The 19445-nt window shown below is 46.8% G+C and overlaps 1 protein-coding gene across 5 annotated transcripts in view; it reads right to left on the bottom strand.

The window, feature by feature from the left end:
- Positions 1–1229: 1229 nt before the first annotated feature.
- The window catches only part of LOC119136605 (zinc finger protein 521), a 74825-nt gene continuing 56609 nt past the window's right edge, over positions 1230–19445 (bottom strand). For all 5 annotated transcript variants that reach the window (XM_037275161.1, XM_037275158.1, XM_037275157.1 and 2 more), the window contains 3 exons: positions 17287–17418; positions 11811–11926; positions 1230–2447 (listed from right to left, as the gene is read on the bottom strand). In XM_037275161.1, coding sequence (XP_037131056.1) covers positions 2418–2447; positions 11811–11926; positions 17287–17418 — 278 coding nt within the window. In that variant the 3' untranslated portion in view covers positions 1230–2417. The remainder of the gene's footprint in view (positions 2448–11810; positions 11927–17286; positions 17419–19445) is intronic.

The raw sequence follows: 19445 nt of genomic DNA, 5'->3' as shown, positions 1-19445 counted from the left end.
ATCCTTTTCTCGGTCTCCTGCAGTGCTGGCGGCTCCCTAAATAGACCTAAAGCGAGGGTGTGTGTGTAGGTGTGTGTGTGTGTACTGCGACCGCACAGGGTGATGGGTAATGGAGTCATTAATAACGCCGACCTCCCTCAAGAAGCTCAGATGTTCGTTAGCCTGAGCCACAAGGGAGCCATGGGGAAATATAAAGCACTTTAATATCAGGGGGGGGAAAAAATGGTTATTTTTGATGATTGTGTTCATGCTGTCATAGGTCTTGTCTGATAGGTTAATTGCCAGTACACACATTTATAGACTACATGCATGGAGAGCAACCTTGAGGGGCCCAAACTGTCAAAAATAATGTTCAAATAGGAAAGCATTTGTGTCCCTTTTCACTAATGTATCTCACGGGACTAATTATTGGACGCCAGTGCGAGTGTTTGCACCTTATCCAGGGGAAAAAATGTGTTCAAGGATTTTAGTGCCACATCTAATGAGAAGTAACTCAAGAGCTGTAGCAAACTTTACACTTTGACAGTCAATAATGCTCAGTTGTTTAAGGGTTATCAATTTTACAAAATGTTGATAATTGCAATTTCAACTGGGGTAGAACTGCAGTGTTTGTGGGTTACTGCTACTGCTACTAAGGCAGGAAACAGTACCTTTATCTTCCATTGCATCACATCCAAACAATTCTAAAATCCCACACTACAATATATTAGCTCACAATCAATATTTATCAACAGAACTTGAAATAAATAAATGCTACTCACCAAAATCCGATGCAGCAGAGCAGACCTCCTTCCTTTGCTTCTGCCTGGCCGGTGTGCGTTATCTATCTTTGCATATTGCTCTGAAAATGCTCCAAAACTCAATTACCGGGTTGAAGCAACTGTGTTGCTTGACCTCCACTCTTGAAGTTCAACTTTTCTTGAAAAGGGCGCCTTGAAAATGCACTTTTAGTCATGTTCTCCTCTGAACCAATCGCTGGTGCGGATCTTAAGCTCAACCAATCAGAGGATATGGCTCTGAACCAATCAGAGGACGGAAAAGTAGGACGTCAGATTTACTGACTGAAATCTGATTGGTTACACGTAACACAAGAAATTGACATTTAAACGGTGTGTTGTCAAAGCCAACACTGGGCATTAAATAAATAAATAAATAAATAAATACTACGGACTAGGCATACATCCTGTTCATATAATTATTTCAATTATGGAAATAAACAAAGACCACAGCATTTTCCTCATAGTTTTTAATATTTCCATCACATGTGCAACACAAAAAAATAGCTCTGCTGAAATACAGAGCTCCATATTTGTACAATACTTTTGAGTAACATTGGCAATAAGTGTCCTCTTGCCGCGGGGAGTTTTAGCCGGAGATATCCTGTAAACGGCGTACGAACGATTCTCAAGTCAAAATGTCAAAACATTAAAGTTTCATACAAAAGTGCATCTCAGGTTCAATGAATGCAAAACATTTACACAACCGAATGTTGTTGTTGCTGTTTTTAAAGTGTGTTGCCACGGCGGCTTCCGGCTGGAGCGGAGGGCAACAGAACACTGCAAAGAAGAGGAAAAGGGAGCAATGATGTCGGCCACTCTCCAGGAGAGCCAGGGACTAAGTCGAGTACATCCCTAATACGGTAAGAAACTGTATTTCTTGTCAAACCATAGAATTCCAATTGATTTTTGCGCCCTTGTCGAGCAAAAACGTAGAGATAACAAAACATGAAAAAAACAAATCCAGTCATCTCCAGGCTTCAATGAGCAGTAAACATCAAGAGTAGAAATGTACAGGTTGAATCAGCGGGCTGGAGACTTCCCATCCCCTTGCTCTCGGAGCCACGTGGGAATTCTTTTCACGCCTCTGTTCAGCAGCCCACCAGGACCAGGGGGACCTCACCTTCCACAAATGCGAGTGGCCACATTTGCATATGTCAGCATAATGTCCCGCTTTGCTTCTGAAGACGATACCGTCCTCTCCTCACCCTCTTGATTGAGGCGGAATGCGGAGCGGCCGAACCTTCTTTTCTTCTTTTTAAAACCGACTGAAGCTGATTGACATTTTTTTTTGTTGTTTTTACAGACAAACATGTTAAACTGTACATTGGCGAATACTGTATAAGATTGCAATATAGCTGAAGTGAAGCAACACATGAAAGAGGGCTATGTACAAGCACATTTTGAAAGTAAACAATGGGCAATGTCATTTTGTGACCTCCCCCTCCCGCTCACGTCTTTATCTTCGTGCTATTTTTTCTTTTTTTCCTTCTTCGCAGCGGCACGGCCGCCTCGCCACGCCGCTGAATCCTTTAAGCGAGACAGCGAGCGGGACGTTGCACTGGCCATAATTGGCGCTCGGGCTGTATTCTCCGCGTCACGTCTCCCGTTTGGTCGTCGGCGGTGCTCGTCTGGGCCGGGTTAGCTGCTGTGCTGAGTCAACGTGTGGTTCTGCGGGGACACACAAAGAAACACGCTTAATAATGGTCTTGCCGTTTCTTCACACCATTAAACAGGGGTGGAGATGTATCCGGAGTCCGGACCAATTTGAGAATTTTGCTCCCTTTTCAAAATCGGACTCCTTGATTCAGATGGATGTCTGACTTGGGCTGCCCACTGACCGATATATAAACAAAAATGTTCTTTTTGTCCACATCCTGGTCTGAAGGTACACACCATGCTTTGATTTGGTTCTTGACATTTCAACATCATCCCATCAGGCTTTCATTATCCCCATTCCAATTAACTTGCACCTGAGTCAGACGTGCACGCTCTCAAATCGATACCCTCTGGATGCCTGGATGAAGCGCGCTAAAACCCGCTTCTGACACCAAAGCACAACACCTCTGACAGATAGATAACCCCCACCTTCTCCATGCTGAAAAATATTACATCCCAATCAAAGACTGTGGCCATGGAAACAAATCCATAACGAGGCACTGGCACACCATACGGAATACCGTCCCTTGGAGTCTTGTTTATTTATCTCGCGCTGCCATCTAATCAATGTATGCACTACCCAAAAAAAAAAAAGGATTATCAAAGTGGCCGGTGACTTTTTTTGTACATATGTAATGCTGCAAAAGGGAACGTGTCGACTTTTTGTTGTTTCATCCACATTGATGAAGACACACCGACGCGTGGTTGTCGCGGGGCAGCTGTGCCAGGTTTTTTAAAGGGAGCGTGGACCGGGAGGGGGGTGTAACTGGTGTCCCTGGTGGGCGGAATCCAGGTCATCTTTTGAAGTGACTGCTAATCCCTTTAATGCAAACTACATGCCCCACTTGCCGCGCTCACTTTAAAACACGGCCTCGGACTCCTGTCGACTGGCACGGACTTAGACGCACCTGTCACACGCCAGCGCAAGAGTGGGCTCATCATTATTGGACGCAAATAATCACATGGACCAGGCAATGTGCTGAGAGATATTTCATAAGTGACGATGCCTGTGTGTTTTATTTTCTGACATTGGCCAACAAAATGGAGCATTCTTGTCAGTGCTAAGGCATGATTTTTTTTTTCTTCAATGAGGGAGTAACTAATAAAATGAGCTACACCGAGTTGTTGGAATATAGCACAGCGAATACCAACAAAATAATACTTCTATTCATTGCTAACAATAATAATCCATGACGGGACCCTCGCAGCCTCATTTTCACGGCGGCGTGACAATAAGATCATCAAACTTTGATGCTGTGCAAAAAAAGCGTGACAATTTAGCATCAGCCATCTGTCGAGTATTCACATCTTTCTTATTTTGGGCATGTTGAGGCCCCTGAAAATGGGATTCAGAAAGCCCGCTAATATTTGTATTTGCTAACCACAAGAAGGTGTGATTATTTTGGTGGTATTGTGCGTGGTCCCCCTTCCGCACTGTCTCTCGGGCATCAGCGGTGGGCGACTATTAACCCCCATTGCGTCGCTCGCCTCCCTCGTTACCCTTCCGTCTGCCTCCGGATGAAGCGTTTAAACGCCTCCACGGCTTTCCCTTCAGCTGCGGCGATTACTCCCCGACAGGTGGGGTAATAAGCAGTTTGACGGGGGAGCAGGGAGAGTGACCCCCCCGTAGGGCTCACCCCTCCCCTCCCTCCCGCACTCACTCACTCTTTTCCTTAAATAGAGAAGGCCCCGAACAGGCTTCTCGGCTTGCCTTCTTGCAGAAATAAAGCTCCTCTAAGTGAGTCTGGGAGGAAAGTCCCCATGGGACGGTGCTACAAACCCAGCCCCCTTTCCGCCTTTCCTTTCCTTGCCTCCCCCTCCCTCCCTCTCCCGCTCCCCTCCGGTGAAGACATCCTTGGTGTTGCTGAGGAGGGACAGGAACGCGGCAACCTTATTAATGAATGCGGCGCATTACCCGTCAGCCCGACTCCTCGACTGCTCCCGAAGGCCCCCGCAGTACGTGACTTCAAATGGCAGGATATTGACACGGAGAGAGCAAAGCGGCGAGACTCGATGTGTGTGTGTGTGTCGGTGCCTCTGTGTGGCGAGAGGGAAACAGACAGAAAATTTGTGCGAGCAACCTCGGCGGGCATGTGTGTGCGTGGAGCCCAAAGGAATGCGGCTCCTTGGATATAATGTAGGGCTCGTAACAGCTATTAGAGGGGAAAATAACCCCTCTGGGGAACAGCTCCTACCCCCTTCCACCGCCATCACAGTATGTCCCAGCTTTGTCTGAGACACACACACACACACACTGCATCCCTACCTTTCCCTTAGACACGCCACTAGTTCCCCTCACTGAGGGCTTTCTCAAGGACGGTGTTAAACGACTTCAGTGGCAACCATGCAGACTAAAGGGAAATGGGGGGGAAAGATGAAGGGTGCTGTTGAAAGATTGAAAATGAAACCGATAGCGTCATCTCGGCGGACGCTAAACTCCGCAGAGTCCCGACTATGAGTGACGGAGAGTTAACGTTGACTTTTTTCCCTGTGAGCTCGGTGCTTTCGGTTGGCCGCTACGCAGTCGTATTTTAGCCTCGAGTGTAGCGGGACTTTTTACGGCGTGCCAAAGCAAGAGCCCTAGTGAGTCTTTATTTTGAAGTAGGTCGTCATAGCACGCGGTAGCTAGCCCGACTTAACCTTTGAGATTTCTGCTTACAGTTCATTCATGGTCCATGTAGGAAATTAGAAAAGTTTTCATGAAATTTAAACGGCCATATTTGACACATTGAGCTGAATGCTATTTAATTTGCACCTCTTAGCTATTATATTATCTATTAATCAATTAATATAGTGATCTGCTGCTACCCGCTGCCTCATTTACCCGGCAACAGTGGAAAAAGGGGAGCGGACCTACCCGCAATTATTTTTTTTCGACTTAAATCACAGTGCGGGCTCAACGCTAGTTGAAGCAAATTAGACGTGGAACAGGAATGGAGCAAAAAAAGGTCCAGGCGGCAAGTCGGATGTCACTAATGGTGTCACACCAGAATGACTGCAATTTAGGATTAGATGGCCTCCATTAAGCCTTTTAGCGCTCGTCTCAACGCCATTCTTGGATGGCGTCCTATTCCCCCGGAAGCTCGGCCGTTCCCCCCAAACCTTAATCCCCTCCTCCACCCTTTCAACTACCTGCTGGAAGCTTGCGCAAAAAAATAAAATAAAACGGCCATCGCAACTAAATTAGATTTATCTTCTATCACTGATGTGCTTCTCCACTATATCAAGATGGGCAGTGCCTTCTTCTTCTCCGTTCCCTGGGTGCTGCTGTTCAAGCCCACTTTCATGTGATTTCATCACCCCACAGCAACCTCCTCCAGGGCAAGAAGAAAAGGAGGAGGCAGAACACCCTCCAGCATGCAAACAGGTGCAACGCCTCTTTCTGAGTTGAAGGCAGCGGCTGGAAGGAGAAGTTGGAGGGAAGCAGCCGGATGGGGAGTTGATTTAGGATCGCTCTTTAGATGGCGGGCCTCCGCCGAGAGCGGCCGTTCTCCACTGAGGTAAGCGAGGTGAGCGGCTTGCGTCAGCGCCGCAGAGGAAAGACCGGACGGACTTGTCTCTTGGCTTTCATCCGGGCGAGCCGCATTAGACACGAGCTCTTATCGTAGCACATCACAGAGAGGGAAGATGTCGGGCTTAATCGCGGCTCGAATAATGTTTGATTGGTATCGTGTTAATACCTGCAAAGCGCCCTCCTGCTTGCTGTTTTCAGCATGTAGCTTTCAAGCCGAGCTTTAGCGAGCGGTTAAGGAAGCAGAGTTCACGCAAAAAAGGTTTCGAACAGCTGCTGCTATTTTAAAATGCGCTGTATAAACAAAGTTGTATTGTATTATAAGTAAAGTTGAATAAAGTTTGACTCAATTGCCCTGCACTGCATTTTGGATGATGCGCAAAAGTTCGACTTGTGCTGTGTTCAAAACAAAAGGCGAGGGTGTTGCATCTAGGCTCCATCTTTAATGGTGCGTTGAACTCAGTCCAGTATCGACTGCGAGCGAGCTGAGCGTTCCCCACAGTAAACCTTCCCCGTCTTTGACCTGAGGCCAGGCTTAGCGCCGGCCAACTTAGCCCGACGACGAGCACAATCAAATAAATAAATAAATAAATAAATAAATAATTGAGCAGTTGGCATTCTCCACAGTCATCACTTATCGGGCCGCGGGGAGGGATGACCCGCCCAAAACACCCGCGTTGTGCCACAAACCCGCCTGGTTTCCCTGGCAACAGACTGTCTTGTTTGAGGAGAGCTACCCGGGGGAGTCGTGGCGGTACAGTAACGGCCGACAAACAAGCGCTGATCTCCGCGCCTTCCTTTTGTCATATTCCCACCAAATACTCACGCATAAGAGCTCAAGCTCAAAATGGCGGCAAACGTTTCTGAGGTGTAACCGGGGACGACGGACCACTGTTTTTTTTTGGGGGGGGGGCTTTGTTGTTGTGAATGATAGTCATTAGCCTGTCGTAGCAGACAATCGAAAGGCGCTGGAATCGGGCCGTGCAGCGATCCCGCTGTTTGACTGAGGTAGCAAAACAAGTGCACAACTGCTGTGTTATTATGGGGCCTCATTAAGTGAGGGGAAGGTGGGAGACGGGCGAGGGGAAGCGTCAGCCAGAGGGCCGGCGAGGGGAAGGAAAAGAAGAAAAGAGGAAACACAAGAGAGCCATACAGAGTGTATTTGGAGGTGATGGCAACACACACACACACTCGCACACACAGATGCCTTTCCAGCCAAAATGAAGACTATGACTAAAGAAGCCAATTAAAGGCTTTCTTAGGGGAGCCATCTTGGGAGGGGGATGGGTCTTCCTGGGACATGAGCCCTGGGCAACATCCCCTAATTAGACAGAGCGAGGGGGGAGGATTTCTGCCTGTCACTGGGAAGGAGACAAGGTCCATGGGGTTCCGCATGTCACTCCCAGAAACAAAAACACAATTACTCTCGCATTTAACCACTTGAGTCTGGGATGTGATTTGAAAGAAGACACCAAAGCTGAACGCACGCACCTTCCGGATCGATCCACGTAGAAGGACGGAGAGCTCATCTGCACGATGGTATTTTGGGGAGCCAATCAGAGAAGCAGCTTTTAAGTGACCGAGGATGGGCGTCATTCGTTCGACGACACTTTTGGCAACTGGAAACTGCTGTTGGAATTCAGGAGGGAACAATTGGGAGACTACTTCGAGAATCCGGGGTAGTACGTTCTGAGGTACGCCGATTTTCCTGAGAAGCGCCGACACGTTGTTGATTTCTCACAGTCACGCCGGAAAGTAAAGACGACATGTTTGCGTAAGAGACGCGTCGACGGATCGGGGCGCAGCGCGCCGAGCCAGCATCTCTTCTTTGTTTGGATTTAACTTTCCCTGGTGGCGCAACACAGGGAAGGAAAAGAGCTCAAAGGCTTCTGGGAGTTTTTTGTCACGTCTCCCCGCAGACAACGTGCTTGCGTGCACATAGCAGACCCTGGGAGAGACCGCCACAAAGACAAACACATGCGAGTGGGAGAAAATCCTCCCAGGATGGCGAGGTCTGTCATGCTGTCTAATTCTGATGCACCTTCACAACAAGAGCGCCACAATGGTGACAACATCACTCACCATCTGAGACTGTTTACGTCCCCCATTACAGTAACGCCGCTACACTTGTGTAGGTAATTAGAAATAAGCTTAAATATTAATGACGGCTCCTCACAAGCTGCCGTTTTCCCCCCTTCTCATTCATCGTTGTTGTACTTTTGGGCTTGTAGCATTTTGAAACGGTGACAGAATCCGAAGCACCCGAGGTGACAAAGACGAAAACAAGTTGTCATATGAAAGGGGGGGAAAAAATACATACGCAACTTTCAAAGGCGTGAAGAGCTGTCACGCGCGGCGGCGGATCAAGATCTTTCCAGAAACGGGCCGTTTGAAAGACGCTTAGGGACAAACAAGGAGAGCTTTGGTTTACCTTTGGGATGCGGGGCATTCGGGGTGTTTCATAATTCGGAAGGAATTATGTATATTAAACAACTGTGTATTTCAATTCAATTGAAGAAAAAAAATCAAATTATGGCTTTATTTCCCTGACATGTTTCTTTCCTGACTGTCCATTTTCTTAATTTCGGCGCTGGATGGACGCCACATGGCTGTTTACACTGACCCGGTGACCGCCAAGCCAATAAATACGCTTAATTAAAACGCCGGAATTGGTCACAGCGTGGCAATCACTGGCATCACGCGGGGAGAGGAGACTCTCATTTGAGCAGAAGGCGATGCAGATGAGCGCTCGTCACTCATTAAGGATGTCGGCATTGTCTACAAAGGAATCCTTTTGGAAGATACTCCAATTAAGGTAGGTGGGAAGCCATGCGGCCACCCAAATCAATTTTTGATGTAAAAAGTATACAATTTGATGAATTGTGCCGCTCGCTAGTCAAAGTTGTGTGGAAGAAGTTTTGCGCTGACCAACCAAAGGAAATCTGCTGATGTCATTGAGGGCCAATTGAGGTTGCAAATGTAGGTCAAGTGCTTTTAGGCCAGCAGAATGATTGTCATCGTACCAAGACTGACCTGTGGGAGGCAGCGTGGTGCCTCTAGACTGTCGGAAAATACAAAGAACAAGTAGAAGAACTATTAGCGATTTTCTCCTTGTTTTTACCGTAGTGAACGCAAGAATTGCTGAACACAACCAGTAACAAACTACAAAGTACAAATTCATTCTTGCGAGGGTTCTACTTGTATATGACATTTTGAGGACTACATTTAAAGGCAAATTCGAGCCAGTCCAGCTTTCAGATGCAGCCCCCGAATCAGGACCGAGACGTGGCTCCCCTCTGCCGCATCGCTGCGGAATCCAAACTTGAGCGCTTCTTCTTAAAGCGACTCGCCGCACTCTCTCCGAGATGTCAGATTTAAGCTGCGGCTAATAGCGCGCGTCCATCAGTTAATGAATCCGCCTAATTAATCGGGGCCGAACGGGATGGCGGAGGAAGTTTGTTATCGGGTCTCGCGTAGCAGTGTGGCTTTCGCAACCACTCGAGGGAGGGATTTTTTTCAGGCTGGTAGGAGAAGGAGAGTTTCTTGAACTGAAAAGACAAGCGTGAGGTTCCACCGCCGCCTGGATGCGTCTCCATGAGGGTCGGCGAGCGCTTGCCCTCCCCATCAGCACCTCGTGAAATATCTCGACTTTGCTCTATATTTTAATGGCGTGAGGGGGAAGCGGGGTGCAGGGGGGTGGCCTCTGGAGAGCCGCGGCCTGCATCTATCTGACTTGTATTGTTTTGTCTGTGAAGGGAAGGAGATGATTCTCCTTTGGAATGTGGATTCCGGGGCACAGTGGCCCAGGAGTCAGTCAATCTGACCAGTCGGAGGGGGGCCGCCTGGCGGGGGGTCCTCGGAGGGCTGATTAGACGGATGCACTCCCATCATCCATCTCGACAGGCTGGTGAAAATTGGCTAGCCCCCTCGCAGGGTAGAGTTCACGAGAGTGGGGGAGGTGGGTGGGAGAGGCTGCGAGGCGCCGCACGCTGGATACCTGTCACAGCCTTTGGTCTGTTCCAGGATCTCGGCAGCAAATTAATAAAATATCCTTCCCGTTCGCCTTTACCTGCCGCGGCGGCGCTACGTGCCGGCCGCCCCCTTGACCCCGGCAACTACGGCCAGAGACGAGGAGCCAAAGTGTCAGGGAAAAAAGTGCAAGACAGCAAACACCGGGAGCTTCCACGTCTGGCGCCGCTGCTGGAAGACAGTCCGACTTCACACGGACTGACAAAGGAGCAGCGTGTGTCAGGGAGACGTGCAACTCGCAACTTGCAAGCATTTGTTGTGGGCCAAAGAGTAAGTTGGTCTCACTGAAAGTCAAATCAAAGCCATACAGTCATAAAAGTGGTGTTTTGTTTTGTGATACTACAACTTTTATTGTAAAAGGTTGCACCTTCAAAATAAAAGCATATTGTTAAAAAAAAAGTTTTAGGGCTCTATTAGACTTACTATAAACTACTACTCAACTGTACTTTTTTTCCCCTATACTCATCCACATAGGCTTGTTTTTGTGAGAAACAAAAAAAATAATTGTCTTAAAAATACGCTCTTTCTCGTTTACTTTATTTTCTTTCAACTGCTGCATTATAATGCACAGCAACCATTGCGTTATTCTATAGGTGCTGTTTGTGATCAACTCACTTGGGAGGCTCCGGAGCACAGGTAGACTATAATGATCGTCTTTGCCCCCCCTCTCCCTAGTTCCTTCCTGCTTTCACAACAAAGTGCCACAGGTCTGTCATGTTGTGCTCTCATCTCCTCACACAAAGTGTAAAAGCGTGTTATCATACGTGGAACAGCACCTCGGGGACACGGGGCATGTCAAACTATCCGGGTTCTTGAGAGGAAAAATTGCTTTTCATCAACATAGGCAGGTCCAGTTGTGTGCAACTTCCTGATTTTTATTTTGATCAAGTCCATAGACCGCTCGCAATATGATGAGCGGGCTAACGAACCGGCTGCGCTCACTCCCACAACGGCGCAACCGGCAATTTACTGGGCACCAAAATAAATCCCTGACATTGGCTGGAGGAAATAATATAGTTGAAGCATGTAACAGACTTATTGTGGTAAATAATCCACAATCCCTGTTTGTTTAATTCACGCTTACAGAATTTCAATGAGTGCCAGATAATGATCCCATTCACCTTCCTCCTGGCAGACTCACTGCGTGGCGTGCGGACAAGCTCTTCTTCTGGCTACCTGCTCATCGCGCATTCAGGAAGGCGCGTTTGGAGACGAGCACCTCATTTGTTTCTTTTTACCCTCGCTGGCAAATTAAGGGAAAACGCCAGTGATTAGAGCAGAACAAGGTGCTTTATGGAGTAAGGTTTTAATGATTCATCTTCAAACGCTAATAAAAAATGATGCCATGTGCACTATGGAGAATCCCCCAAACACGCACGCACACACCACCAGTGTAATAAAATAATAAGGAATGTTTCATTTTTGCTCACACTCCCTGAGGATAAAAGAAGGGGAAAAAAGATTGCCAGAAAACGGATTATATCTCCAACGCTACGAGTTCATAAGTCCAACTAGTAACTTTGTTGAAGGGCAGATATGTATCCGCCCCGCCGCCCCCTGGAGGAAAACACTCCTATTTAACCACGAGGCCTCCTCTGCGATTGGATGTGGAGATGCAGCCGTTTTGACTCGCGCCATCCGTGTTTTTTTTTTTTTTTTTTTGCCTCTGCGCCGCGCGTAATTACAGCTTCAAAAAGGAGCATTGGGCTAATCCCTTCATTCCAGATATTTTACTGCTCTGCCGGTCTAATAAGCAAATCAAATCGTATCTGGGAATCACAAATGAGTTTTCCGACGGTCTGAAGTAATTCCTTGCCACGTTAGGGAGCGGATACCTGTAATTCCGTTTGGAAGAAGAACTTCTGAGGACACTGCGAACAGTCGTAGATCTTATCCTCTTGGCCGTGAGCGGAGAAGATGTGCTGCTGAAGCTTATTGGCCTGCACAAACACTGTGGACGGAAGAAGAAGAGGAATTAAGATTATGCTATCGGCGTGCATCTCATGTTCTAAAACGACGACTCCGCTCGTGCAAATGGGAGCCGGTCTAATTCTCGCTGCCTGAATGGAAATAAATGCAATGACGAGAGGACGTGTCAAATGGCAAGGTGAAAGAGGGAATGACAAACAATGGACACGATATTACAACTGTTAAGAGGTTTCATTGGAAAATAACAATTGATAGGTTATCAGTGATAACATTCACGACACGTGCTCATGAATTTATTGTCTGTTTAGAGCGTACGGTGGAAACAAGGATAAGAAAATATTCCATTATTTATCTATCTATCTATATATATATATACATACACACACATATATATATATATACACACAAATATATATATGTACACATATACTATATATAGACACACACACACACACATATATATATAAATATATATATATATATTTTTTAGAATAGTCCCAGTGTTTGGCTCAAATAATTTTTTTAAGGACCGTAATCTTGTAAGATTAGAATGAATCGTTGGCCTGCACAAAGCGTGGCGAACAATAGGCATGCAGGGGGGACCTCGCTGCAAGCATTCCTGCAACAAAGGCGGCATCATAATTGCATTTGCCTGAATGGAAATTGAAGAGACGATGTCAAATGGCAAGGAAAATGACTTAATTACAAACAAACGAGCACTGCATTGTCGTTACAACAACCTTGTTATGTGATATAATTGAGAAAAAAAAAAAGTAACAATTGAGATGTTATCAGCAACGGTCAAATCCACAGCATGGGCGTTCCCAAATGCATATTGTGTGTCGGGAATAATAAGGCTCCTTATTTAGCACCGCGGTGGGAACAACAAGGCGGAAAATAAACAAGCGCCAAAATTGGCATAGCTTCAAGTGCAAAACATGGCCTCCATTAGTCAACATGGCTAATTATATTGACAATATAAATATTCATGCGCTACTTATTCATGCCGCCACCATATCAACACACTGGCACTTTAAACACATATATAGATATATATTTGTGCTTTAATGAAGCCAGAGTCCACATTGGCAGAGCCAAGGGGGATGGCGGTGGCGGCGGTGTAGGTGTTGAGCTGATGTGCCTTCAACGCGTGGGTGTGTTTCAGCGTCCTCCGAGGAACACTTCAAACGTGTCGTTTGTTATCCCGGACCCCTGTGCTTTAACGACGGCCGTCCGATCTCAAAGGGAAAGAAGTTACCATGCAGGGGCCTTCATTTGAATTTCTTACAGCTCAAAATAACTTTTCTTCTAATAAATGCAATGTGGAGCCACGCGGAGATGGAGGAAGGTGCTCGGGCACGGGGCATGCGCGTGTGTGTGTCGTGGGCAAGGTGATGTGACATGAAGTTGTACAAAGTGCTAACAGAATAATGCACTCTAACCACAAATAGAAACTCACAGAAATGACATCTTATCGGATATTGAGAAGGTTATTGAATGAAATATAATAAATAAGGGTAGAGTACATTCATGGTGCAGAAAGCATCTTTTGTCTGTGCGCTAACGACAACAACCTGATTCTTTATTACCGTAATTTTCGGACTATAAGTCGCACCGGAGTATAAGTCGCACCAGCCATAAAATGCCCAAAAATGTGAAAAAAAACATATATAAGTCGCTCTGGAGTATAAGTCGCATTTTGGGGGGCAATTTATTCGACAAAATCCAACACCAAGAACAGACATGAACGAGCAACAACAGGCTAAATGATACGGTATGCTAACGTGACAAACACAAACGAGGAGCTGAGAACGGGCCTGACGTAACATTCAGTTATTTAAAAAAAACTATTACATAAATAACACGTTTATAAAACCATCTGTGTCACTCCAATTCATTAAATCCATCGATCGTCCTTTGTCAACAATGCCGTTTGCCGCGCCGCAGTTCAAATTATTCCACAGGCCCATACAACGATATATACACTATATTTTAAATAACTATCACATAAACAACAATATTATCAAACCATTTGTGTCACTCCAAATCATTAAATCCATTGATCAAATGTCTCCTTTATGTCATCCTGGTGACAGAGGACATGTCCAGAGGATATGGCGCTTTAAAGTGTTAATTACTTTATTTGATTTTTTCTCTCTTGTTTCCATGTTTTGAATATGTTCAAGATAAAGATATCAAAGCATGTGAAGTGATCAACTATACTAAAAATAACATGTGAAGTGGTCAACTATACTTGTAAGTAAGTGATGTGTTAATGATCAAGTAAAAATTTGTGAAAAAAAACATATATAAGTCGCTCCTGAGTATAAGTCGCCCCCCCACCCAAACTATGAAAAAAACCGCGACTTATAGTCCGAAAATTACGGTATTAGCGGCGTGTTTTTGTGTGCATATGCTAAAGAGCAGCAGGTCAGGGCGACTGCAGGAAGCCCTCATTATGTCTTTGGCTAGCAGAGGAACAAGTCGATACAGCGAAAATAAAAATGGATCCGAGATGCGGGGGGGCCTTCAAACGCTGAACACAACGGCGATGACCAGAGTCAGACGCTTCGCCACGTCGACTCGCAATACTGGACTGGCAAAACACAAATGTGTTTAAAACTAACTAGGAAAACATTTGCTTGAAAAATATGAAAGTAGCTAAAAGCCTGCCTCCGCTAGGTTGCGGTTTGGACAAGCGCAACCAAAGAGGACAGCTACTGCTAAGAGGAAAGCAACTTTTAGTGGAGTCTGCAGGCCGTCGAGGGTGTCAAGGCTGACGAGGATGCGGGGGCCCGAGGTCTCCTCGCTGTGGGGGATATTAAGCCCTCTGATTGGCTCTCAGGGGCCACCCATGGCAGACATGTCCTGTTTTCGGCAGGCCCCAGCTCATCTTTATTTTGGCACGGCAGTACTCTCTGCAGGCTGCGTTGCACCAATACTAAGTTGTTTGAGCAGGGAGGCAAACAAAGTTAACAATCGCCCACTTTTCTCCCTGCTTTTCATTTATTTATTCCTCTAAGCTATGTGTTTTTGTTGCCGCCGCTTAATCACGAATGCGGAGGATGTTCTGCAGCCAAACAAGTCAAGAGACAATCTCTACAACTTTAATGGGGATGCAAGCAGGCACATGGAAGCTCACAAATGGCGAGCCAAGTCACGCTCTCAGGCCATGTGACTTCTCTTAGCCAATCAGGGAAGGCGAATGAAATGTAATGCTATCTAACAGTCACACCGTTTTTTAATTTTGGGAATGTTTGCAATAAAAAAAAGACTTGCAACTTTTCAAAAGTGAATACAATTTGGAATTTGGTATATTAGCAGCAAACAAGAAGTCGATACACAATTTGCTTTTTGCGGGCCGCACAAAAAGATGCCATGTAATTAAACTCCTGCGTTTGTGACAAGCTCGTAGCTTTCGTACTTTTATCAAGCTCCAAGTTCCGTGTGTGCTACTTTCATCAGGCAGAGTTTCTTGTATTTTGTTTGTCTTAAGTGCATATTCCCAATCACAATATCCACAGCAGGCCTGCCTTGTTGCCTTGCTGCCTTGCTTCCTTGCTGCCTGGCTTCCTTGCTGCCTGGCTGCGGCTCCTAAGGGTGCAAGCAGACACTTCTAGCTGCAGGCTCCCCCACTTCTGAAACCTGTCAAATGTGTCCTGGGAGAGTCAGCCTGCCTCTCATCATCCAGGGGCTTGTGGACCTCTCTCTCTCTCTTTCTCTCTCTCCATTTACCCTTCCTCTCCCCCCACATCTCCTCCCCCTCTTCCACACTTTCATCTCACATCCAAACTTGCCGGTTGCAACCTTCTCAGCCTCCTCCCGAGTTTTTTGTATTTTTTTTTGGTCTCCTTTTCTCCTCTAGTTTGTCTACGACTTACTTTGACTCGCACTTTCCCACCAGTCACTTTTTTGGGGCCAGATTTGTCCTCTTTTTGTCCCCTGTGGTGGTGATAGACACGTGTGTCAATGAACGATTCGACCGCCCACCACGTCGCACGAAGCTTCTCAACTGTACTTTATTTAGAGAGCGCTTTCACGGCAGCTGCGAGTTTACGGAACATCCGAGATCAAACATAAACAATAATGCAAACATGACAAAGCAAGAACGGTGAGAGGCCGCACTAAATGCCTGGAAAAGCATTTCAAATGAAAAATGTCTGCTGAAGTCAACGGGTCGCAAATTTGAAGGCTCCCTCCACAGCAGGAGATGTTTTCCCTTTTTGTGGTCCAGAATAGAAATAAATCTCGCCTGTTGGTTTATTTAACGATGGACCAACATTTTTCTGTATTTTAACTTTGACATAATTCCACAGACGGACAGAAAGTTATTCAGTGTTAATTAACATTATAAAGATCAGTCTAGCATCATCATCTGCTTTTCCGCTTGCCGCAATGGCCTTAACTCGTCTGTCTACTCTGTGACTACTGTCTTGAGGGTCCCCCCCCCCCCTTCCTCACTCACCCCACCCCTTGGTGCACCGTGATCAATACGGACGCGGAGGGAGAGCAGGGTGACTACCTGTCCGTCAAAGCTGGTGGAGGAAAATGAAGGCTCAGAGGAGGCATGCTGTGTATATTAAATCAGCCGGGACGGGAGAGAGAGGCCTATATCAATAGGCTGCAGCTAAAAAGAGAGATGGAATGGCAGAAGAGCAGGCTTATTATGATTTGGGACTTTTTTCCATTTTTTATTTTGCTGTTTCATTCAGTGAGTTTTGATTACTCTTTATTCATCCAAAATACTTTGTTTGAATAAAATGCCATTTTACCGTTAGTTTTGCTTCACTATAATAACCTTGATGAGGAAAAAAAAAAAAAAAAAAGCGAGCTAATGGTTTTAATTGACGTATCAAGTGTGCTGGGCGAAAGGGAAGGAAATGAGCTGAGAACTTCCAAAGTGCAAAAGAAGACTAAAGAGCTGAGGCGGAGAAATAACAGTGAAGAGCCCAAGTTAACGACTTTGCAGATTTCATTATGGAGATAGTTAACCCTGTTGACACTGAAGGAGGGCGCTCTCCTCTCGAGAGGAGCGCGCTCCTTCCACCTCCACGCGCAGAGACAGATGAGATCATTACAGCTATCAGCGCCACTGCCATCCACAATTAGCACATGCCCCCCCCCCTCCCTCCCCCACAAACACCACCTCCGCTCGCCTCGTGATGTCGTCCTCCCCCTCTCGCCTCCTGACACTTCCCGAGGCCCCCGATAGCGGAAGCCATTTGGACTAAATAAGGAAGCGCATGCAGCAGAAGTTCTCCCCGCTTTAGTCCAAGCACCTGCTTTGACCTTTCCCAACTCATTTACATTTGGCTTGAAGATGCAAAGTTGAGCGGAAATGTCTGACTTGTGTCGAAAAGAGCAACACACACACACACACACCTGTGAAGCAGACAGGACACTTGAAGGTTCCGCCCATCCCCTCGAAGCTGTGCTCGATCAGATGGCATTGAAGCTTGGCCGGCGAGTCGAACGACTGACTGCAGAGTTTGCATTCGTGGTTCAAGCCCTCCTCTGCAAGACAACAAAGCAATCATGAGTGGCTTAAAGAAGCAGTCAAAATAGCAAATCATTTTCAATATTCAGCAGAAGATCAAATTGCACTTCAAAATGGTTGATTGAAGTAATTCATGCCAGCAAAACTCATCTCATCGCCCCTTGTACGACACCTCAGGTCGGAAAAGCGCAGATGCTCGCTCCATTTCTCCTCCCCGCTTCACCACATCGGAATAGATCAATTTGCCACTTGGCTTAAATCATTTCGACAAACTCCACACATTCGTTTTCCAGCTCGAAAAATCTCGCCGAGTCAGCCTTGTGCGGAACGACCCATCTCCAGCATGTCAATAAAAAGCCCATAATGTCTGCTACGGGGGCCAGACGGCTTCTCCATTAAACTCCCGCTGGTCAGCGTTCGCTACGGGGAGGATGGATGCACCAGGGAATGCTTCTTTAGGCTTCGTCCAAGTACCTGACATACCAGAAGAATTGGATGCAAAGTGCATGAAACTCAATTCTACCAAGCAAAATGGAAGGAAAGCACGTGTTTGAGTGACTCTACCTCGCTTCCGCTTAAGAACACATGAACGATGCCGCTTGACATGACAAGCTAGCAGGTTGTTAAGGGTTTAACGCAGCGACACCGAGGTTAGGCTGATCACAGTGTTGTTTGCCGCAGCCCGCGTATTTGACAGATGAGCTAGCGCAGCCTAAATATAGGTCTGAGTGGAGCAGCCGAAGAGGAGGAGGAGGAAGAGGAGGGAAGAGTTTATCCATCCAGCCAGCCAGGCAGCCAGTCAGCACGTCTGCCCTCTTTGATCATCATTCACTCGGCTCGTGCGTGTGTGTTGGGGAGTACGCGGAGGTCAAGCGTGCTGCAGGGTTCACTCATCTATGCTGCCGCCATATGCGCAGCCCCTCGCTTGACCCCGGCCGGCGCACGACGCGCTCCCGTCGGACCTGCTGCCCTGCTTCATTATGCAGAAACCTCCGCACCTGCCCGACTGACCCGTGGACGTGTGTGTGTGTGTGTTTGGGAGCAGGTGCATGGAGGCAAAGTTGCAAGAATGCAGCAAAGAATGCAAGTGTTGTGTTTCAAATCCAACAGTGGACTAAGTATCGTTACCGCGGGGCCGTTCCATTTGTAGGTTCATTTTTAAAAAAGGGTCAATTCAGTTCTGTAAAATAAATAAACAAACAGTTGGGTGCTGGTGTCTTTTTATCGGTAGAAATCATTTTAGGAACGGTGTGACCTCTGCTTCCTGCCAGCCTCAATGGGATAAGCGGCGTACAAAATGGATGGACGGCTGTTTGGGAAGCATCGGAAATTTCCACCGAGGCGGTTGTTGTTTTTTTCCCCGGCGAAATGAAACATGACAACCGGCGAATGTGTTTGGAATACCCCTGCACTGAGCGACAGTCGGAGGAGCAAGCTAACCAGATTAACCACATCTTCTTCTTCTCTCTGATTAGGCTGAAGTCACTTCCTGTTCCTCCCTTGTGCGATATCTGCGCTAGCCAATGTGGCAGTGCGCAAAGTCCACGGGGAGGGACGTCAGCATCCATGGCCGTGTCCCCGCGTGCACTGCTCGCAAAATCCTTCAGATGCCGACTTCTCCCGGGCCTCTAAGCGTCTGCGACACCAGAAAAGTAAGCCCATCTGCATATCCACAGGGCTTCACCTTCCCGGGGCTGATGCTTTATGTATTTCACAGCTCCTTAAAACACAAACGGCTAATATCCCTCCCATGCGGTGGCACCACAAGTGGGAGAAGAGACAGAAGGGAACCGTCTTTATTTCTTTTTTCCATCCTGGCTGAAGTTCATGCGCCGTTGAAGGTTGTTTGGGGAGCCGGCGCTCGCCGCTCTCGGGCTGGCATGCTTTAGTAAATCCTTTATGTAACAGGACAGGAGTTGCTGCCTGGTCAATTCTGGAAGTCTTCAATCCGCTCGTCTTCATTTTGCTTGGGAGCGGATCAACTGACAGCCAGTGAAGAAGACGAAAGTAACTGAAGATGTTCCAGTTAATAATTAAGTACAGG

Source organism: Syngnathus acus, chromosome 17 (genome assembly GCF_901709675.1).
Source record: "Syngnathus acus chromosome 17, fSynAcu1.2, whole genome shotgun sequence".
NCBI lineage: Eukaryota > Metazoa > Chordata > Actinopteri > Syngnathiformes > Syngnathidae > Syngnathus > Syngnathus acus.
The sequence above is the reverse complement of the archived record's forward strand: the minus strand, read 5'-3'. Positions and strand labels throughout refer to the sequence as shown.